Source organism: Ostrea edulis, chromosome 9, assembly GCF_947568905.1.
Source record: "Ostrea edulis chromosome 9, xbOstEdul1.1, whole genome shotgun sequence".
In the NCBI taxonomy this organism is placed as follows: Eukaryota; Metazoa; Mollusca; class Bivalvia; order Ostreida; family Ostreidae; genus Ostrea; species Ostrea edulis.
Window position 1 is genome coordinate 58,661,920 of NC_079172.1, and position 15,898 is coordinate 58,677,817.

General features: G+C 35.9%; 1 protein-coding gene across 5 annotated transcripts in view; it reads right to left on the reverse strand.

Annotated features, from left to right (window-relative positions):
- The window catches only part of LOC125660039 (dedicator of cytokinesis protein 1-like), a 138,686-nt gene that overhangs the window by 14,754 nt on the left and 108,034 nt on the right, over positions 1-15,898 (reverse strand). For 3 of the 5 annotated variants that reach the window (XM_056149697.1, XM_056149696.1, XM_056149700.1), the window contains 2 exons: positions 14,207-14,310; positions 224-461 (listed from right to left, as the gene is read on the reverse strand). In XM_056149697.1, coding sequence (XP_056005672.1) covers positions 224-461; positions 14,207-14,310 — 342 coding nt within the window. Of the gene's footprint in view, positions 1-223; positions 462-8,438; positions 8,846-14,206; positions 14,311-15,898 lie in introns of those variants that run through there. The other 2 variants (XM_056149699.1, XM_056149698.1) reach the window with 1 other exon arrangement.

The following is a 15,898-nucleotide window of genomic DNA, read 5'->3' on the forward strand; positions in this document are numbered from 1 at the left end:
GAATGCAGCCCTGTTCAGTGTTGTGACCTTGACCTTTAAATCCCAAACTCTATAGGGTTCTTCCTCTTGATAATAAAGCTACATGTGAAGTATCAAATCAATCCAGCAAAATAGGCGGCCTGTAGTGTCTACAAGCTCAGTATTACACCCACACTCACACACATACATGAATTGTGAGGAAATAGTAAAATACATTTGAACAGAAAATAACTCCACAACATGCCTGCTCAGATAGCTCAATAGGTGCTTCCAGCGAATTCCTATTGCTTCCCCCTCCCTCACTGCTAGAGTGGTCTGACAAATTCGCTGTGGAGGCCACTGATGTACGTTTGAAGAGATTCATCCTGCCTATCCCCCCCGTTCTCATAGGGGTGACGGAGGCAGATTTATCCGGTTTGATGAACACAGATGGAGACCGGCCACTTGGAGAAATCTTGGAGTTGGTAACAGGAAACGCGGCTCTGAAAGTAGAGACCATGCAGACATTTAGTTTCTTCATTTTCTTCAAAACAGCATGAGAAACAATTATCAAGATATGAAATTACCTAATTTGTAAATCACTCTGCTCATTGAACTTTAAGAAAAATTCCTTAGAGCAATGCATGAGCTATGAAATTATGAATGGCACCAGCGTACAATAGGGCAACCATCAAAAGCACAAAAAAATAAAATCGAGGGTGGTTTCTGAAAGTGCACGAGTTGTCATCAAAAGCAAAGAGTCATTATCAAAAGCACGAGCTAGTGTTCACCTTTTGATTTCACAGCAGGTGTTTCTTGTCAAAGAAACATCCCATTTCAAGTTCAATAAAGCACTTGTTTATCGCTTCCTTCACAGGCATATACTCTTTATATAGTAAATTCGACCCCAAGCGATGCAATTGCCTGTGGCTTCCTTGACATGTAAGTAACATTGCGATGCTGAAACAGCTACAAGATCCCTGAAACATACTTACGCTATACCCGAAATGTACATGCACTACACCTGAAAAGCATGCACAGACAAGCTCATTTCTGTCCAGAAAGTTTATAGTTGTGTTCCATCCACTAACTTATCAGTCTGTCAACTATTTATTTCCATCTGAGAAACGTACAAGTTAATTTTCAATGCTTGGGAGTAAAGAAGATAAAACTTACTCAGTGGTATCACTTTTCTATATTGAAAATATTTCTCTACTAAAAAGTATTCCAATATCAGAATAAATTCATGATAGCCAAGTGATCAGTTTACTTTGGGGGGGGGGGGGGGATGGGATTGGTGAGAGTTGTTTGAATTATTTAAATTCATTCAAGGAGATCCTATATTGATCAAATATCTCTCTGTAAAATAGCTGTGAAAATATTATGAAACATGCCCTATAAATATCTAGTCATGTTTCAAGTCATGCGTATTCATGCAGATATCAGATAGCGCATGTTTAACTAAATCACATGATACCAAGGGAAGTTACACAGAACAAGAGGTCATCATGGGTCTGTCATGCCAGCTGAATGTCACTAAACAGGGAATGATGTTCACTTCAATGTTATCATATCACATAAAACTGTGTCTGCATGGATTCAACAGGATTGTTAAATGATCACATTTCATTGCCGCGGTGGCCTAGTGGTTAGAGCGTTCGCTCCACATGCGGAAGATCGGGGTTTTGAATCCCGGCTGCAACAGACCTAAGTCATTAAAACAGGTAGTGACAGTTCTATCGCCAGAAGCTCCATCACCAGACGCTCGGCATCAGGTGTGAATGTCACAATTAAGTTCTCGGAGATGACCTTAAAAACGAATGTCCCATGTCACAGTAGGTGTGGCACGCTAAAGAACCCTCATTGCTCAATGGCCGTAAGCCCCGATCATAGGTCTATAAACTTGAAGCCCTTCACCGGTCTTGGTGACGTCTCCATATGTGAGTGACAAATTCTTGAGAGGGACGTTAAGCAAGATACAATCAATCAATCAATCATCAAGCGAATCCCGCTTTTTGAAAGCTAAAATACTAGTATCAAAATATTACTCCTACATGTATATAGTATGATTAATAATGATTTATATACAAAGAAGCAGGTACAATTTCTACAGTCATCTAGCCTAGAAAATGGATGATTTCAGTAGGAGGTCCTAAAATCTGGCATTCAAATAAGGAATATATAGGTAAGTCCAAACTACATTTAATTTGATCCAAAATTGCTTTGTGTTGTAAGAAAGGAGTATGAAGTTGGCATAAAATGGCAAAAATACCAAAATCAATGAAAAAATCCATAAATTCGGGGGGTTTTCCTTTCAGAAAATATACAGCCCATGTGTCGAGCAAATTCATATTCAAATACATTTTTTTCTTCTATTAGTACACAATATATATATGTATTAATTTCATTTTGCTCAACAGATGGGCACACCTTTTCCGAAGCAATAATGCGGATGAAATTTAACAGTTATCAAGTTCCTTTTGAAAAAAGGCAGGGAAAAGTCTTATTCATGACGTAATAATGTTATTGAATAAGCAATAACTTTGATTTAAGTTAAGATACACTTGGCATATATTTAACTTACTTAAAACACAGATCAAGCTTAATTCAAGACACATTTAAAACAGAGAATTTTTTTGGGTCTTTTAATGTACGCATTTGTACCTTGTTTTTTATAAATTTCCATCTACATTAACTAAAATCACAGACAAAAATGCCACAGAGTCTGTCACTATACCTATGAACTATAATATCTGAACATGTATATATCAAATGTTTTGATATTTTCCCTATAGATTCCATGGAGGCTTTTACTGAGCCATAAAAACCCACACTGTAAATACTCGATGTCTACTTTAACTCAATCGTAACATCACATTTCCTAACATAAACTCCATGATTGTGATGCCGCATCTGTGCAAAATTGAAAAGGGTTATACACACACATCATTTAATTGATAGTAGTATCATTAATTCAAAATATTGAGCAGACAATATCTTCCTATGTCAAGAGTGGATTGACCATGTGACCTAAAAATCAATAGGGGTTATCTACTCCTTATGCTGTACCAATGTACCAAGTGTGGTGTCAATCAAGCAAATAATTCTTAAAATATAGGAGACAATATATTACTATGTCCAGTTCAACCATTGACCTTTGACCATGTGACCTCAAAATCAATAGGGGTCATCTTCTCCTGAAGATGTACCAGTGTACCAGGTTTGATGTCTGTCAAGCAAAGGGTTCTCAAGAAATTGAACGTACAGTATATTCCTATGTCCAATTTGACCCTTGACCTTTGACCGTGTGACCTCAAAATCATTGGGGTCATCTTCTCCTAAAGATGTACCAGTGTACCAAGTTTGATGTCTGTAAAGCAAAGGGTTCTCAAGATATTGAGGGACAGTATATTCCTTTGTCCCATTTGACCCTTGATCATGTGACCTCAAAATCAATAGGGGTCATCTTCTCCTGAAGATGTATTAGTGTACCAAGTTTGATGTCTGCCAAGCAAAGGGTTCTCAAAGATATTGAGTGGACAGTATATAGTGTACCTATGTCCAGAGTTGATTGACTCTTGGCCTTTTGACCTGAAAAATAATAGGGGTCCTCTTCTACTCATAACCAACCCACATATAAAATATCATTAAGATCAAGTGAATGGTTCTCAAGATATTGAGCGGACATGTGGTCTACCGACCGACCGACATGTGCAAAGCAATATATGCTCCTCTTCTTTGAAGGGGGGGGGGGGGGGGGGGGGGGCATAAAAATACCCAAAATAACTCCTACTGAAGTATTGACAGGAGATGAATTATCATGTGTATGTACTGTGGATATGATGATGGGTATTGACGTCCCCAAACTGTCTTTAGTTTCTGTTACCCCTGCAGTGAAAACCTTTAACCTCATCACTCATTTAGAAAATGTAGGTCAGGCATATCATTCATATGACAGCAAGCATCCTAGGATGCATCACTACAGCAAGTGTACACCACTTACATTGTACAGTTTCAATTCATGAGCCTCAAATGAAAGCCCCACAAATTTAGAAGAGGCCATCAAGTTCTTACTAAAATATATATGCATGAGTGAACTGTCCACTTTTCAGTGACTAACCGACATTCTCATATCACCTCTGTCTACAGATGGAGATATAAACTCAATGGACAGCATTTCTTTATGATGAACAGAGATTGCATACACAGAACCTCTTCCGACTTCACGCTCCGCAGTGAATATCAAGAAATTCTGCCACAAACAACATTTTGTTTATGATTACAAAGCACTTATATATCATACATAGATAAACAAAAGCTGTAACATTCAAAGGTAGTATATATATATACTTACATTTTCAAAAAAGTAACTAACTCTGGCAGTGATAGTTCAAAAAGGTTTTGATCAAGGTCACAGTGCATAAAAATCCATGCAGATATGAAGTAGATGACATGCATATAATGCTACGAGTATTTAGAATGCAAAGGTACCACTCACACTTGTTAATAATGTTGTGAGTAAATGAACATTAAGAGAGGACTGCAGCTTTACCAACAGCCTCTCATTTAGTCCTAACATTCTGACAGTAATTACCCACTTTGTGATTATTCAGAGAAGTATAAGAAAGGAAAATAATAACTGCAAATGTATTTTCATCCGCAGCTTCATAAATCCGTGAATTCACTATTTTAGTTTAAATTAGTCTGTGGGTTTCATAATTCTGCAGATTTGTATGTATAACGAAAATATCAATTTCAAACAGTCATGGATGGATGGATATAAACAGACTATTTTCAACTTGCATAAACTGCTTTTACTTGTTTTGCATCAGAATGAAAAAGGTGAAGATAACAAACAATGACCAATCTCATAAATCCTATAAAGAATACAAAATCGAGAACAGGGCACATACGGACCCCTGGATATACCAGCGGTGGGATCAGGTACCTAAGAGGAGTAAGTATTCTCTGCTGACTGGTCACACTCAACATAAGCCCTCTACCTTGATCATGTAAATGGAGTAATCCATAGTCAAAATCAGAATGAAAAATAATGGTTTAACAATTGGTGTGAATTACATCAGACACCTGACCTAACATTAGGTTGTATTTGCAAATAAGATCAACGCTGATTTTAAACAGGACTGTGAAACCCTTGTAGCGTCAATTTATTTGTCAGTAGCCTGCCTCGGTTTAGAAATTGATCATATCCAGAATATGCTCTCATAAATTGAATCAGCTGGGAGACATACATGTACGAAAGTGATAATGGAATATTGCTACATAAAAATATTGTGACTGAATTTATTTTAGGCACTTAATTAAATCACTCTAAATCATTAGAGTCATCAAGATTACAGTAGGTATTAAATCTTTACATGCTTGGACTATCTGTTAGTGTCTGTAGATTACAGAAATTTGATCAAACCACAATGGATACAAAATGTCTATAGCATACTTCTAGCAACAAATCAGGAATTTATAATTATGAACGTACTATCACATACATGTTTGACTACCTCAAAAACATGTGAATATCCTGCCACTGAGGGCCAAAAATCACTATTTTCCCGACTCATTTTGATGTTATTGGTACATAAAAACATTGTTTCTACTTGAAAAAGTGCCAGAGAGGTTGACAAGACATTCATTAGAATAAAATTTGGCACGTTGAAAGTGACATCACATTCTAAAATATGGATCAGTTTGTAAAGGAACCAATTCTAATTTCTGCCTATTTTGACTATTTTTGACGTGAAAATTTCTGAAATTCAGAGAAACAGAAGAGAGTCCGAATTTCAGGACCAGAAATGGCTGTCAATGATCACACCTAGTGCTTTCTCATTGGCTGACAGGTCGACTGTGGATTTGATCAGCATAACAAATTTAAATATCTGAACATAATTACAAACTCTGAAAAATAAAAAGGTTTCTTGTCCCTTCTAGATTAGAACTGCGATTTCACTACAGTAGAGAAAAAACAACCACTCTCAAAGAAGACTTTTACCATAATTCAGACAAATACAATATTATACAAATAGTTTATTGGCACAAATATCATTACAACTGACAGGCCAAATCAAATGTCAATGCATCATCGAAATAATCATTAATTTGAATTTACTATACAAGCTAGATTGACAATATATGATTGGGAGGGGGGGGGGGGGGGGGGGTGTCAAGAAATGAATATAATAACTTCATTGCAATTGTTATGAAAGTTGCCTGTTTTTCATTTAATAGTTCATAACATTTTAACATGCACATGTACATATTACATGTTGAGAGCTATTACTAATTACACTACATGGCAATATTTCGTCAGTAAATATGCAGCTTTGGGATCTGGCCTAAATATAGATGTCACTTTAACATGCATAACACTGCTTTGCAACAGTGTAAAATACACATCAAACAAAAATATGATTGTTTAAATTGTGCCTATCTTTTGATAGCTAGTAGCTTTCAACTCAGGTGAGCTATACAGGCGAAAAAATCCAATATGTAACTGATAGCAACAAGACTTGTCCTATCAAAGCTGTACTAATACCACTGCAGGACTCCTCCATATTGGAGTACACTTGAAATATTGTCTGTTTGAAGACCAGAAAGTGAAATGACCTTCAACATAAATCATGCTTCACCTGAATAAATACAAGTTACAGGTCACTAAATATCTTTGATCTTTTTTTTCTTTTTTTTAATCAATATACAGTGCTCCCTTGGTATACATGTATTGCCCCCCCCCCCCCCCCCCCCTCCTCTAATGCAACCCCCACTTATTGCCTGAAAATTAATCCTGAAGAACAGATTTCTACCCATGTTAACACCCCCGTTATAATGCCAACCCTGCATAATGCCATATGCCACTGATTTTCACAAACAAATGGTCAAATTTTAAAGGGTTTACCCTCAATAATAATGCCAATTACCTAACACCCATCTGTAATCACACCTGTACTTTGAGAATGGATCGAAAAAGTGTGACAGTCTGGACAAGGTATTCAAAGTTAATTACAAATAACTGTTGAATTAAACTCAAGATCATTTAAATGTTTATACAGAATGGAGCTTAAATAAATATACAAAATGGAATTTCTTTCGACTGCTCAGTGAATTGTTTGTAATGGTGAATTTGTTATAATGCCACCCCCGCTTTATTTCCCAAATTGGTCGTAAACAAAAGTTGGCAATATATCGAGGGAGCACTGTATATGTAAATGGAGAATAAAATGAAGAAAATGCCAATTTGAGTGACATGGTATCTTTGGTCATCCACTTGAATCTGTATTGAAAAAGGTCAACCTTCCAGGATCTTTTCCATTAACCTTCAATATTCCAATCTTGAGAATACTTTGCTGAAATAGCCATCAGTTAGATCGGCAACATGAATTGTGGAATTAAAGGATCCATGCACTAAAATGTAACATGTCATGGGAAAAAAGGAATTCTTATGACCTTGACCTTATAATTGACCTTGGATAAAGATATGTCACATGGAAAAAGTCAAAATGGAATGAACATCTAATCTTCAACACTGTGATGACACAGCTTCAAAGATATGACATAAAAACACTATATACATTTCTCCAAGTGATGTTGATGCCTAAATGACCTTGAGAATATAATTGGGAAACATCGATACGGCATCAGAAACATCTGCAGCAAGTGTAGCTGTATAGACATCTTCAAATATATAATTTATGTTTTTCTCAACAACCTTTAAATTGTCCAAAATGACCCGAGCAATCAGGGTCAGGACATGCAACCACATCATAAACAACCTACATATCAAGTACAACCACATCATTAGCAACCTACATATCAAGTACAACCACATCCTAACCTACATATCAAGTACAACCACATCCTAACCTACATATCAAGTACAACAGTTTCCATGCCATCACTCTGTATTGTAAGCACATTATTAGCAACCTCATTATCTGTATTGGGAACGTAAAATAGTCCCCACAAAATATACAGAAAAAGCGTTTCTTTGAATTTCTTAAAATAGACATAACTTCATCAAAACTGAATGAATCAATTAGAAAATATAAAGTGTACATGTTTATAAGGTATGATACATTTCCAAAAAATCTCAAAAGAAAGAATTCAATGCTACGTACAAAAATACCATCATCACATGCCCTTTATTGCATGTGCATTATGAAAAGGCTGCAGTGCAAGGAAGTATATATACAATGATACAAAATAGATTAGAAGCAGAGAAAAGCTTGCATTTGAATAGTATACATTATTTATGGAATATAAATTCACTACATGATAATTCTACAACATGTTATACAGTAGTAAATAAGTGCAAAGACATGCAGTTTGAATTTTATGCAAGTAACTTTGTTAAATTGAAATTCAGTAAAATTCAAATTACTGAATATAAATATAGATTTCAGTATATATCTTAATGAAATTAAGTACGACTGAATCTGAGAGAGCACATTCAAAATGGATAGTTTCACATAAAATCTACTTGCTAAGTGGTTTTTTTTTTTCTTTTCACATAAAATCTACTTGCTAAGTGGGTTTTTTTTTTCTTTTCACATAAAATCTACTACATGTAGCTAAGTGTGTTTTTCTATAATTGTCTAATTTTCATTTTCTCTCAGATTAGATAATACCACCTTCAACAAAAACAAACTAAACCTGAACCAAAAAACCTAAAGACTTGTGAAATAAACAACTCTAGTCCACATTTTCTTCTTCTATTACATTAGGGATATAAAAACATGTGGACCGAGAACTTGGAGTAGTTGGTAAGCTAAGAGACCGAATCACAGATCGTGACCTATCACTGCCAGTTGTGTTGGAACTACTTGTTTGCTGTTCAAGTTTGCCTGAGCAATCTGTTTTGAATTCACTTATTGACCTGCAATTGTGAGAAGTTGAAAGACAATATTCAATATGAAGTTTTAAAATAATGTAATGCACATTAACAGTGTCAGATAATATTAGGTTTGATACACTAATTGAGAATGTTTTATTTTTTGCAATTGACTTAATATGCTTGACATGTCCAAGTAATGATACAAGCAAACTAAAGTGGGGGATCCATGTCAATTTTAAAGTAGAAAAGTTTTGGCTGTTCTAGCAAATGGTGATTGAGTATTGAGAAGATTTCTGAAACACCCCAATCTATTTACACTAGTTTCTAATTAACTACCCTCAGAGGCCTCAAATTACCTACTCTCAGAGGCTTCTAGTTACCTACCCTCAGAGGTCTCTAGTTACCTACCCTCAGAGCCTCTAGTTACCTTCCCTCAAGCCTCTAATTACCTACCCTCAGAGCCTCTAATTACCTACCCTCAGAGGCCTCTAGTTACCTACCCCCAGAGGCCTCTAGTTACCTACCCCCAAAGGCCTCTAGTTACCTACCCTCAGAGCCTCTAGTTACCTACCCTCAGGCCTCTAATTACCTACCCTCAGAGGCCTCTAATTACGTATCCTCAGAGGCCTCTAATTACCTACCCTCAGGCCTCTAATTACCTACCCTCAGAGGCCTCTAATTACCTAACCTCAGAGGCCTGTGCAGTGAATGAGGGAATAATTTTTGTAAATTTTCCATACTTTACCAGGAGATCTTTGAAATGAATACAGGGGTTTGTCAAAAATTTCTCCTTTTTTTGTAACTGACTTTGTCAAGTCTTCAGAAAATTCAGGAAAATGTGAAGAAGGTTAAATGACTAAAATCAAAGTTTTGAAATGCAACAACAATCATTTTTAAACCAAGTATAGATCTAGCCATGTTGTTTATGTCAGACATATGTCAGACATATGTATCTATTTCAGGAAATCATTGAGACCTAAGAAAATATTAATATCAAATTACATTGAAGTTGTCACTGAGTGTAGCACAGATTGATCGTGAAACCTATCTAATCTGACATACACTGGGAGACCAGTTTTTGTCTTGTCAGAATGCACAGTCTGTCGGAATAAACTGTGTATAAAACAATGAAAGTATGAAACTGAGAATGAAAATAAGGGTCAGAATGCTCAGGGAAATGGATTGCACTATAGTGTCAGATTTATAGACAGTTTTCACGGTATCAAAAACTGTAATAATCCTCGAACTCACTCTAATGATTTTACAATGTATATCTTTCGTCAATAAACACTTATCTTCTATCTTCTTTAGGAAAAATTTCCTCATTAATTACATCAGTCTCGCATCAAAAATTAATTATGTGAAATTAATTGTCATGGATACCAATCAGCTGGTCAAACATCTTAAACATCCTCACACAGTACAATGTCAATTACTTATACCAATCAGTTTGTCAGACATCTTAAACGTCCTCACACAGTACAATGTCAATTACTTATACCAATCAGTTTGTCAGACATCTTAAACATCCTCACACAGTACAATGTCAATTACTTATACCAATCAGTTTGTCAGACATCTTAAACATCCTCACACAGTATAATGTCAATTACTTATACCAATCAGTTTGTCAGACATCTTAAACGTCCTCACACAGTACAATGTCAATTACTTATACCAATCAGTTTGTCAGACATCTTAAACATCCTCACACAGTACAATGTCAATTACTTATACCAATCAGTTTGTCAGACATCTTAAACATCATCACACAGTACAATGTCAATTACTTATACCAATCAGTTTGTCAGACATCTTAAACATCCTCACACAGTACAATGTCTATTACCCATACCATTCAGCTGGTCTGATATCTTAAACATCCCCACACAGTACGATGTCAATTACTTATACCAATCAGTTTGTCAGGCATCTTAAACATCATCACACAGTACAATGTCAATTACTCACACCAATCAGTTTGTCAGACATCTTAAACATCATCACACAGTATGATGTCTATTACCCATACCATTCAGCTGGTCTGATATCTTAAACATCCCCACACAGTACGATGTCAATTACTTACACCAATCAGTTTGTCAGGCATCTTAAACATCATCACACAGTATGATGTAAATTACACATATCACTGTTAATACTATCTCTAATGTTGGTGAATCTCACAGAGATAAAATACCACACTCATTTAAATGGGGGGGGGGGGGGGTTATCTACTTGTAAGATATGAAGAAAAAAAGCACAGTGCGAGATTTTAAAATGATGTAAGTAGTCAAAACTGAAAGTCTTCTAGCAAGACCTTGGAGAGTTTACAAATATGCCTTCATGCAATGATGTATTGTGCCAAGTTTGATTGAAATTGGACAAGCAATTCTGGGGAAGTTGAGCAATCATACAAATTTTGATCAGAAAACTCAATTGAGTTATAAATTTGAACAAAATATGTCAATAAATATGCGAATGTGTGAAAATATACAGACCCTGAAACATGCTACTACACTGTACTGTGGAAAGTATTAAAGAAACGAAACCATACTGAATCATTCTGCGCAAAGCAAACCATACAAGCCATGCCTTCCAAAACCATACTGTATAAGCCACACCTACCCATTATAAACCTGTATAAGCCACACCTACCCATTATAAACCTGTATAGACCACACCTACCCATTATAAACCTGTATAAGCCACACCTACCCATTATAAACCTGTATAGACCACACCTACCCATTATAAACCTGTATAAGCCACACCTACCCATTATAAACCTATATAGACCACACCTACCCATTATAAACCTGTATAAGCCACACCTACCCATTATAAACCTGTATAAACCACACCTATGCATTATAAACCTGTATAAGCCACACCTACCCATTAAAAACCTGTAGAAACCACACCTACCCATTATAAATCTGTAGAAACCACACCTACCCATTATAAACCTGTATAAACCACACCTACCCATTATAAACCTGTATAAACCACACCTACCCATTATAAACCTGTATAAGCTACACCTACCCTTTATAAACCTGTGTTAGCCACACACAAATAATTTGTATAAAATACTTTTGAACTTGTATCCTCTTTCGATGGTGAAATCATACTTCATAAGAGGTGTTTTAACGAGCTGTAATATGAGCTACCTAAAAACAAACCTGGTAATATATCCCCACTTTGTATGCAGCTAGCTCAAGATAATATTTAAGTGAGGAACTGACTGATGGCTGAGCCAAGGACTTGTCAGGACTAAATGAAACAACGACCAGATAAGAACTTTTTAAGTTTTGGAAAAAGTTAAAAGTCGCATGGGACTCGATCTGCAGAGTTTGGTGGGTGTGGCAAGATGGTAACCTTCTCCTACTTCAAAAAATTTCTTCACAATCTCAGATGTATGTGATGGAGCATTTTCATAAAGTAGACGAACATGCCTAAACCCTGACACAGGGTGTCGTTTATGATAATATTTCTTAAGCTTTTTTAGTATAACATCTCAGTAATACCGACCTGTAACACTTTTGCCCTTTGGCACCGGAATTTGTACAGCTATACCATCACATGAGAAGAATATGCAATAAAGAACCTTCTTTGTGCTGGTTCTTTTTGCAACTACAGGCCTTCTACCGTGTTTAGTTAGCCACATTTTGTTTCCAATTTTTCTTACTGGTTCAAAATAGTGAACCCATATTTCGTCACCAGTAACAAGGATTGCAAATTGTCTTTCATTGAATTTGGGAAACATTTTGAGCAATTGTTTAGCAGTTTGTACTTGTACCCGTTTTGGGTCATCTGTCAATATATGCAGTATCCATCTGGCAGAAATCTTTCGTACTTTCAAAATACGCTTCAAAATGAAATGCACCTGCGATAGCGATATGCCAACAGCTTTGGCATTATCACAAATCGTGAATCTGCCATCACTTTCACATTACCGAATGACCAAGTTTTGTGCGAACTTTTATACATGTATTAGCTTCAATTTTCTTCAATATTTTCAACCCGTTTCCCAACCATTTTTACAACTGGCTCTATTGAAATGACTATAAGTTTAAAACTATGTGGAGTTGAAGGCTCGTGTTTATACTGTTGGAAAGGTATTGAATAGAGCTATTCAAGAGTATCATCATCCATGAAATCGTGCGAAGCATTATCGTGCTGTGGTATAATACACATTACATATCGAACCGCCTTCATACTACTTTGCACAGTGTGCAAACTGTCCACAAAGCAACCAATCAGAGACAAAACAAACAGTTCCATGCAAACCCTCCAGCACTCTGGGAAAGCTGTTCCATGTTCTGTCCAACAAACGAAACATACCACACTGTGCAGCTGATGTAGCAACATACCGCACTGATGTGGCAACATACCGCACTGATGTGGCAACATACCGCACTGATGTGGCAACATACCACACTGATGTGGCAACATACTGCACTGATGTGGCAACATACCACACTGATGTGGCAACATGCTTCAAGGTCTGTATTTGAACAGTATTTATGCAATTCTTAATTTTACATTTTCATTGTAATTATGGGGAATTGTTAATCCCAAAGTATAGGTATGAGAAATGTATTTTTATTTTCATGCTAGTCTTTTCATGAATGGAAGACTTAGTATTGCTGTCATTTAATCACAATACACATATTGTACCTACAAACAGAACACACGTGATATCTATTTCAGAAGATTTCACAGTGGAAAAACATGAGTGATTACTTCATATGAACCACTGTTTAACTGAGCACTGATGATAGAAGGAATTTTGCCATCTCAGATTTTGTCTCCCTATTCTGATAACAGTTTTGAATTTGTTTTGAGACATCTTTAATCCATGATCTGTGTGCATTTGAAGTTGAGGTGTTTTAAAAAGTATGTCACATGCCTGGAAATAATCTGTCAATGGAAATTGAAATCACTCACAAGTAATTTGAATTATCATGGAACGTAATGACAAACACATCTTAATTAATCGTGCCTCCTTTGACCATGTAAATCTTGAGAGGGGTATGTTAAGAAGTCAACAACAGATGATCGACAGATTGACATATATCAAAGTAGCTTTTTTCATATTACTCAGGTTGACCTAAAAATAGTTTTCCTTTAAAAACTAACACTGTAATTATGACTATAGATATCATGTAGATGTCAAAATAATCCCATTTCATTAGTTCTTATCAAAGGTGAGAAATCTAAAATACAAAAATAGAACTCCTATCTATTCAGTCATTCACTATTCATTAAATGAAGCTAAAGTATTGCAAAGAATGTGTCACATCACAGCACACTGCAATTAACAGTAGTAATATTACTCCCTGTGTGTTCTATGTTAAACCCTACAAAAGATGTGTTACCAACAGCATAACAACTTACTCAGTCATCAGTAACTGGTTATTAAATGCTTCACTGACACGACTCAAGCTTACAGCTGACATAGATTTATACCGCTTCAGGGTGGCTGTGTTTGCTTCTGGAAGCTAAAATGTACAAAAATCTCAATCAGTTCGAAAATGATATTAGATGAAGTTTACACAATATTGACAAAAGTAACAAGAGGTACTGTGAGCAATGCTCACTAAGAATATCCCCCCTGCTTTCCCCAATCTCCCAAAGGGTGTTGTTAATAGGTATAAATTACCTCTTTCCTGAGTGTAAAAATATGGTATGCCTTTGTAGAAGAAAATGGAAGATACAGTCCTAACACAAATCCATGGTATAAACCTATAATTTTGACCTTGAGATCAAAGGTCAAGGTCATGAATGTACATGACACATAGTCTCATGGTGATACACCCATGTCTTATGGTATGACTATGTCAAAACCCTATAATCAATTTTGCCCTTGAAGTCAAAGTTCAAGGTCATATAGAAGTCATGAAGGTACATGACACATCGTCTCATGGTGATACACTCATGTGTCAAATATGGTATGCCTATGTCAAAGAACAAAGAAGTCATGACCCTGACACGAATCCATTGTAAAAACCTTTAATTTTGACCTTGAGGTCAAGGTCATATGGAGGTCATGAAGGTACATGACACATCGTCTCATGGTGATCCACCTGTGTGCCAAATATGATATGCCTAAGTCAAAGAACAAAGAAGTTATGGCCCGGACACGAATCTGCACAGACAGACAGACGGATGGACAGACAGACAGAAAGAGTGATTCCTATATACCCCCCTAACTTCGTTCGGGGGGTATAATTAAAATAAACATATAGTGCTTTGGAGTGCATCAAGAGCAACAGAATAGCATTAACAAACTTTACACTAACATTCAGATTGTACACAAACTGTACACTTAAATTCAGGTTGTACACAAACTGTACACTTACATTCAGGTTGTACACAAACTGTACACTTACATTCAGATTGTACACAAACTGTACACTTGCATTCAGATATACACAAATTGAACACTTACATTCAGATTTTACACAAATTGTAAACTTCCATTCAGATTATACACAAACTGTACTTACATTCAGATTATACACAAACTGTACACTTGCAATCAGATTGTACTCTAACTGTACATTTACATTCAGATTGTACAGAAACTTTACTCTTACATTCAGATTGTACTCTAACTGTACACTTACATTCAGATTGTACACAAACTTTACACTTACATTCAGATTGTACACAAACTGTACACTTACATTCAGATTGTACTCTAACTGTACACTTACATTCAGATTGTACACAAACTTTACACTTACATTCAGATTGTACACAAACTGTACACTTACATTCAGATTGTACACAAACTGTACACTTACATTCAGATTGTACTCTAACTGTACACTTACATTCAGATTGTACTCTAACTGTACACTTACATTCAGATTGTACTCTAACTGTACACTTACATTCAGATTGTACACAAACTGTACACTTACATTCAGATTGTACACAAACTGTACACTTACATTCAGATTGTACTCTAACTGTACACTTACATTCAGGTTGTACACAAACTTTACACTTACATTCAGATTGTACACAAACTGTGCACTTACATTCAGATTGTACACAAACTGTACACTTACATTCAGATTG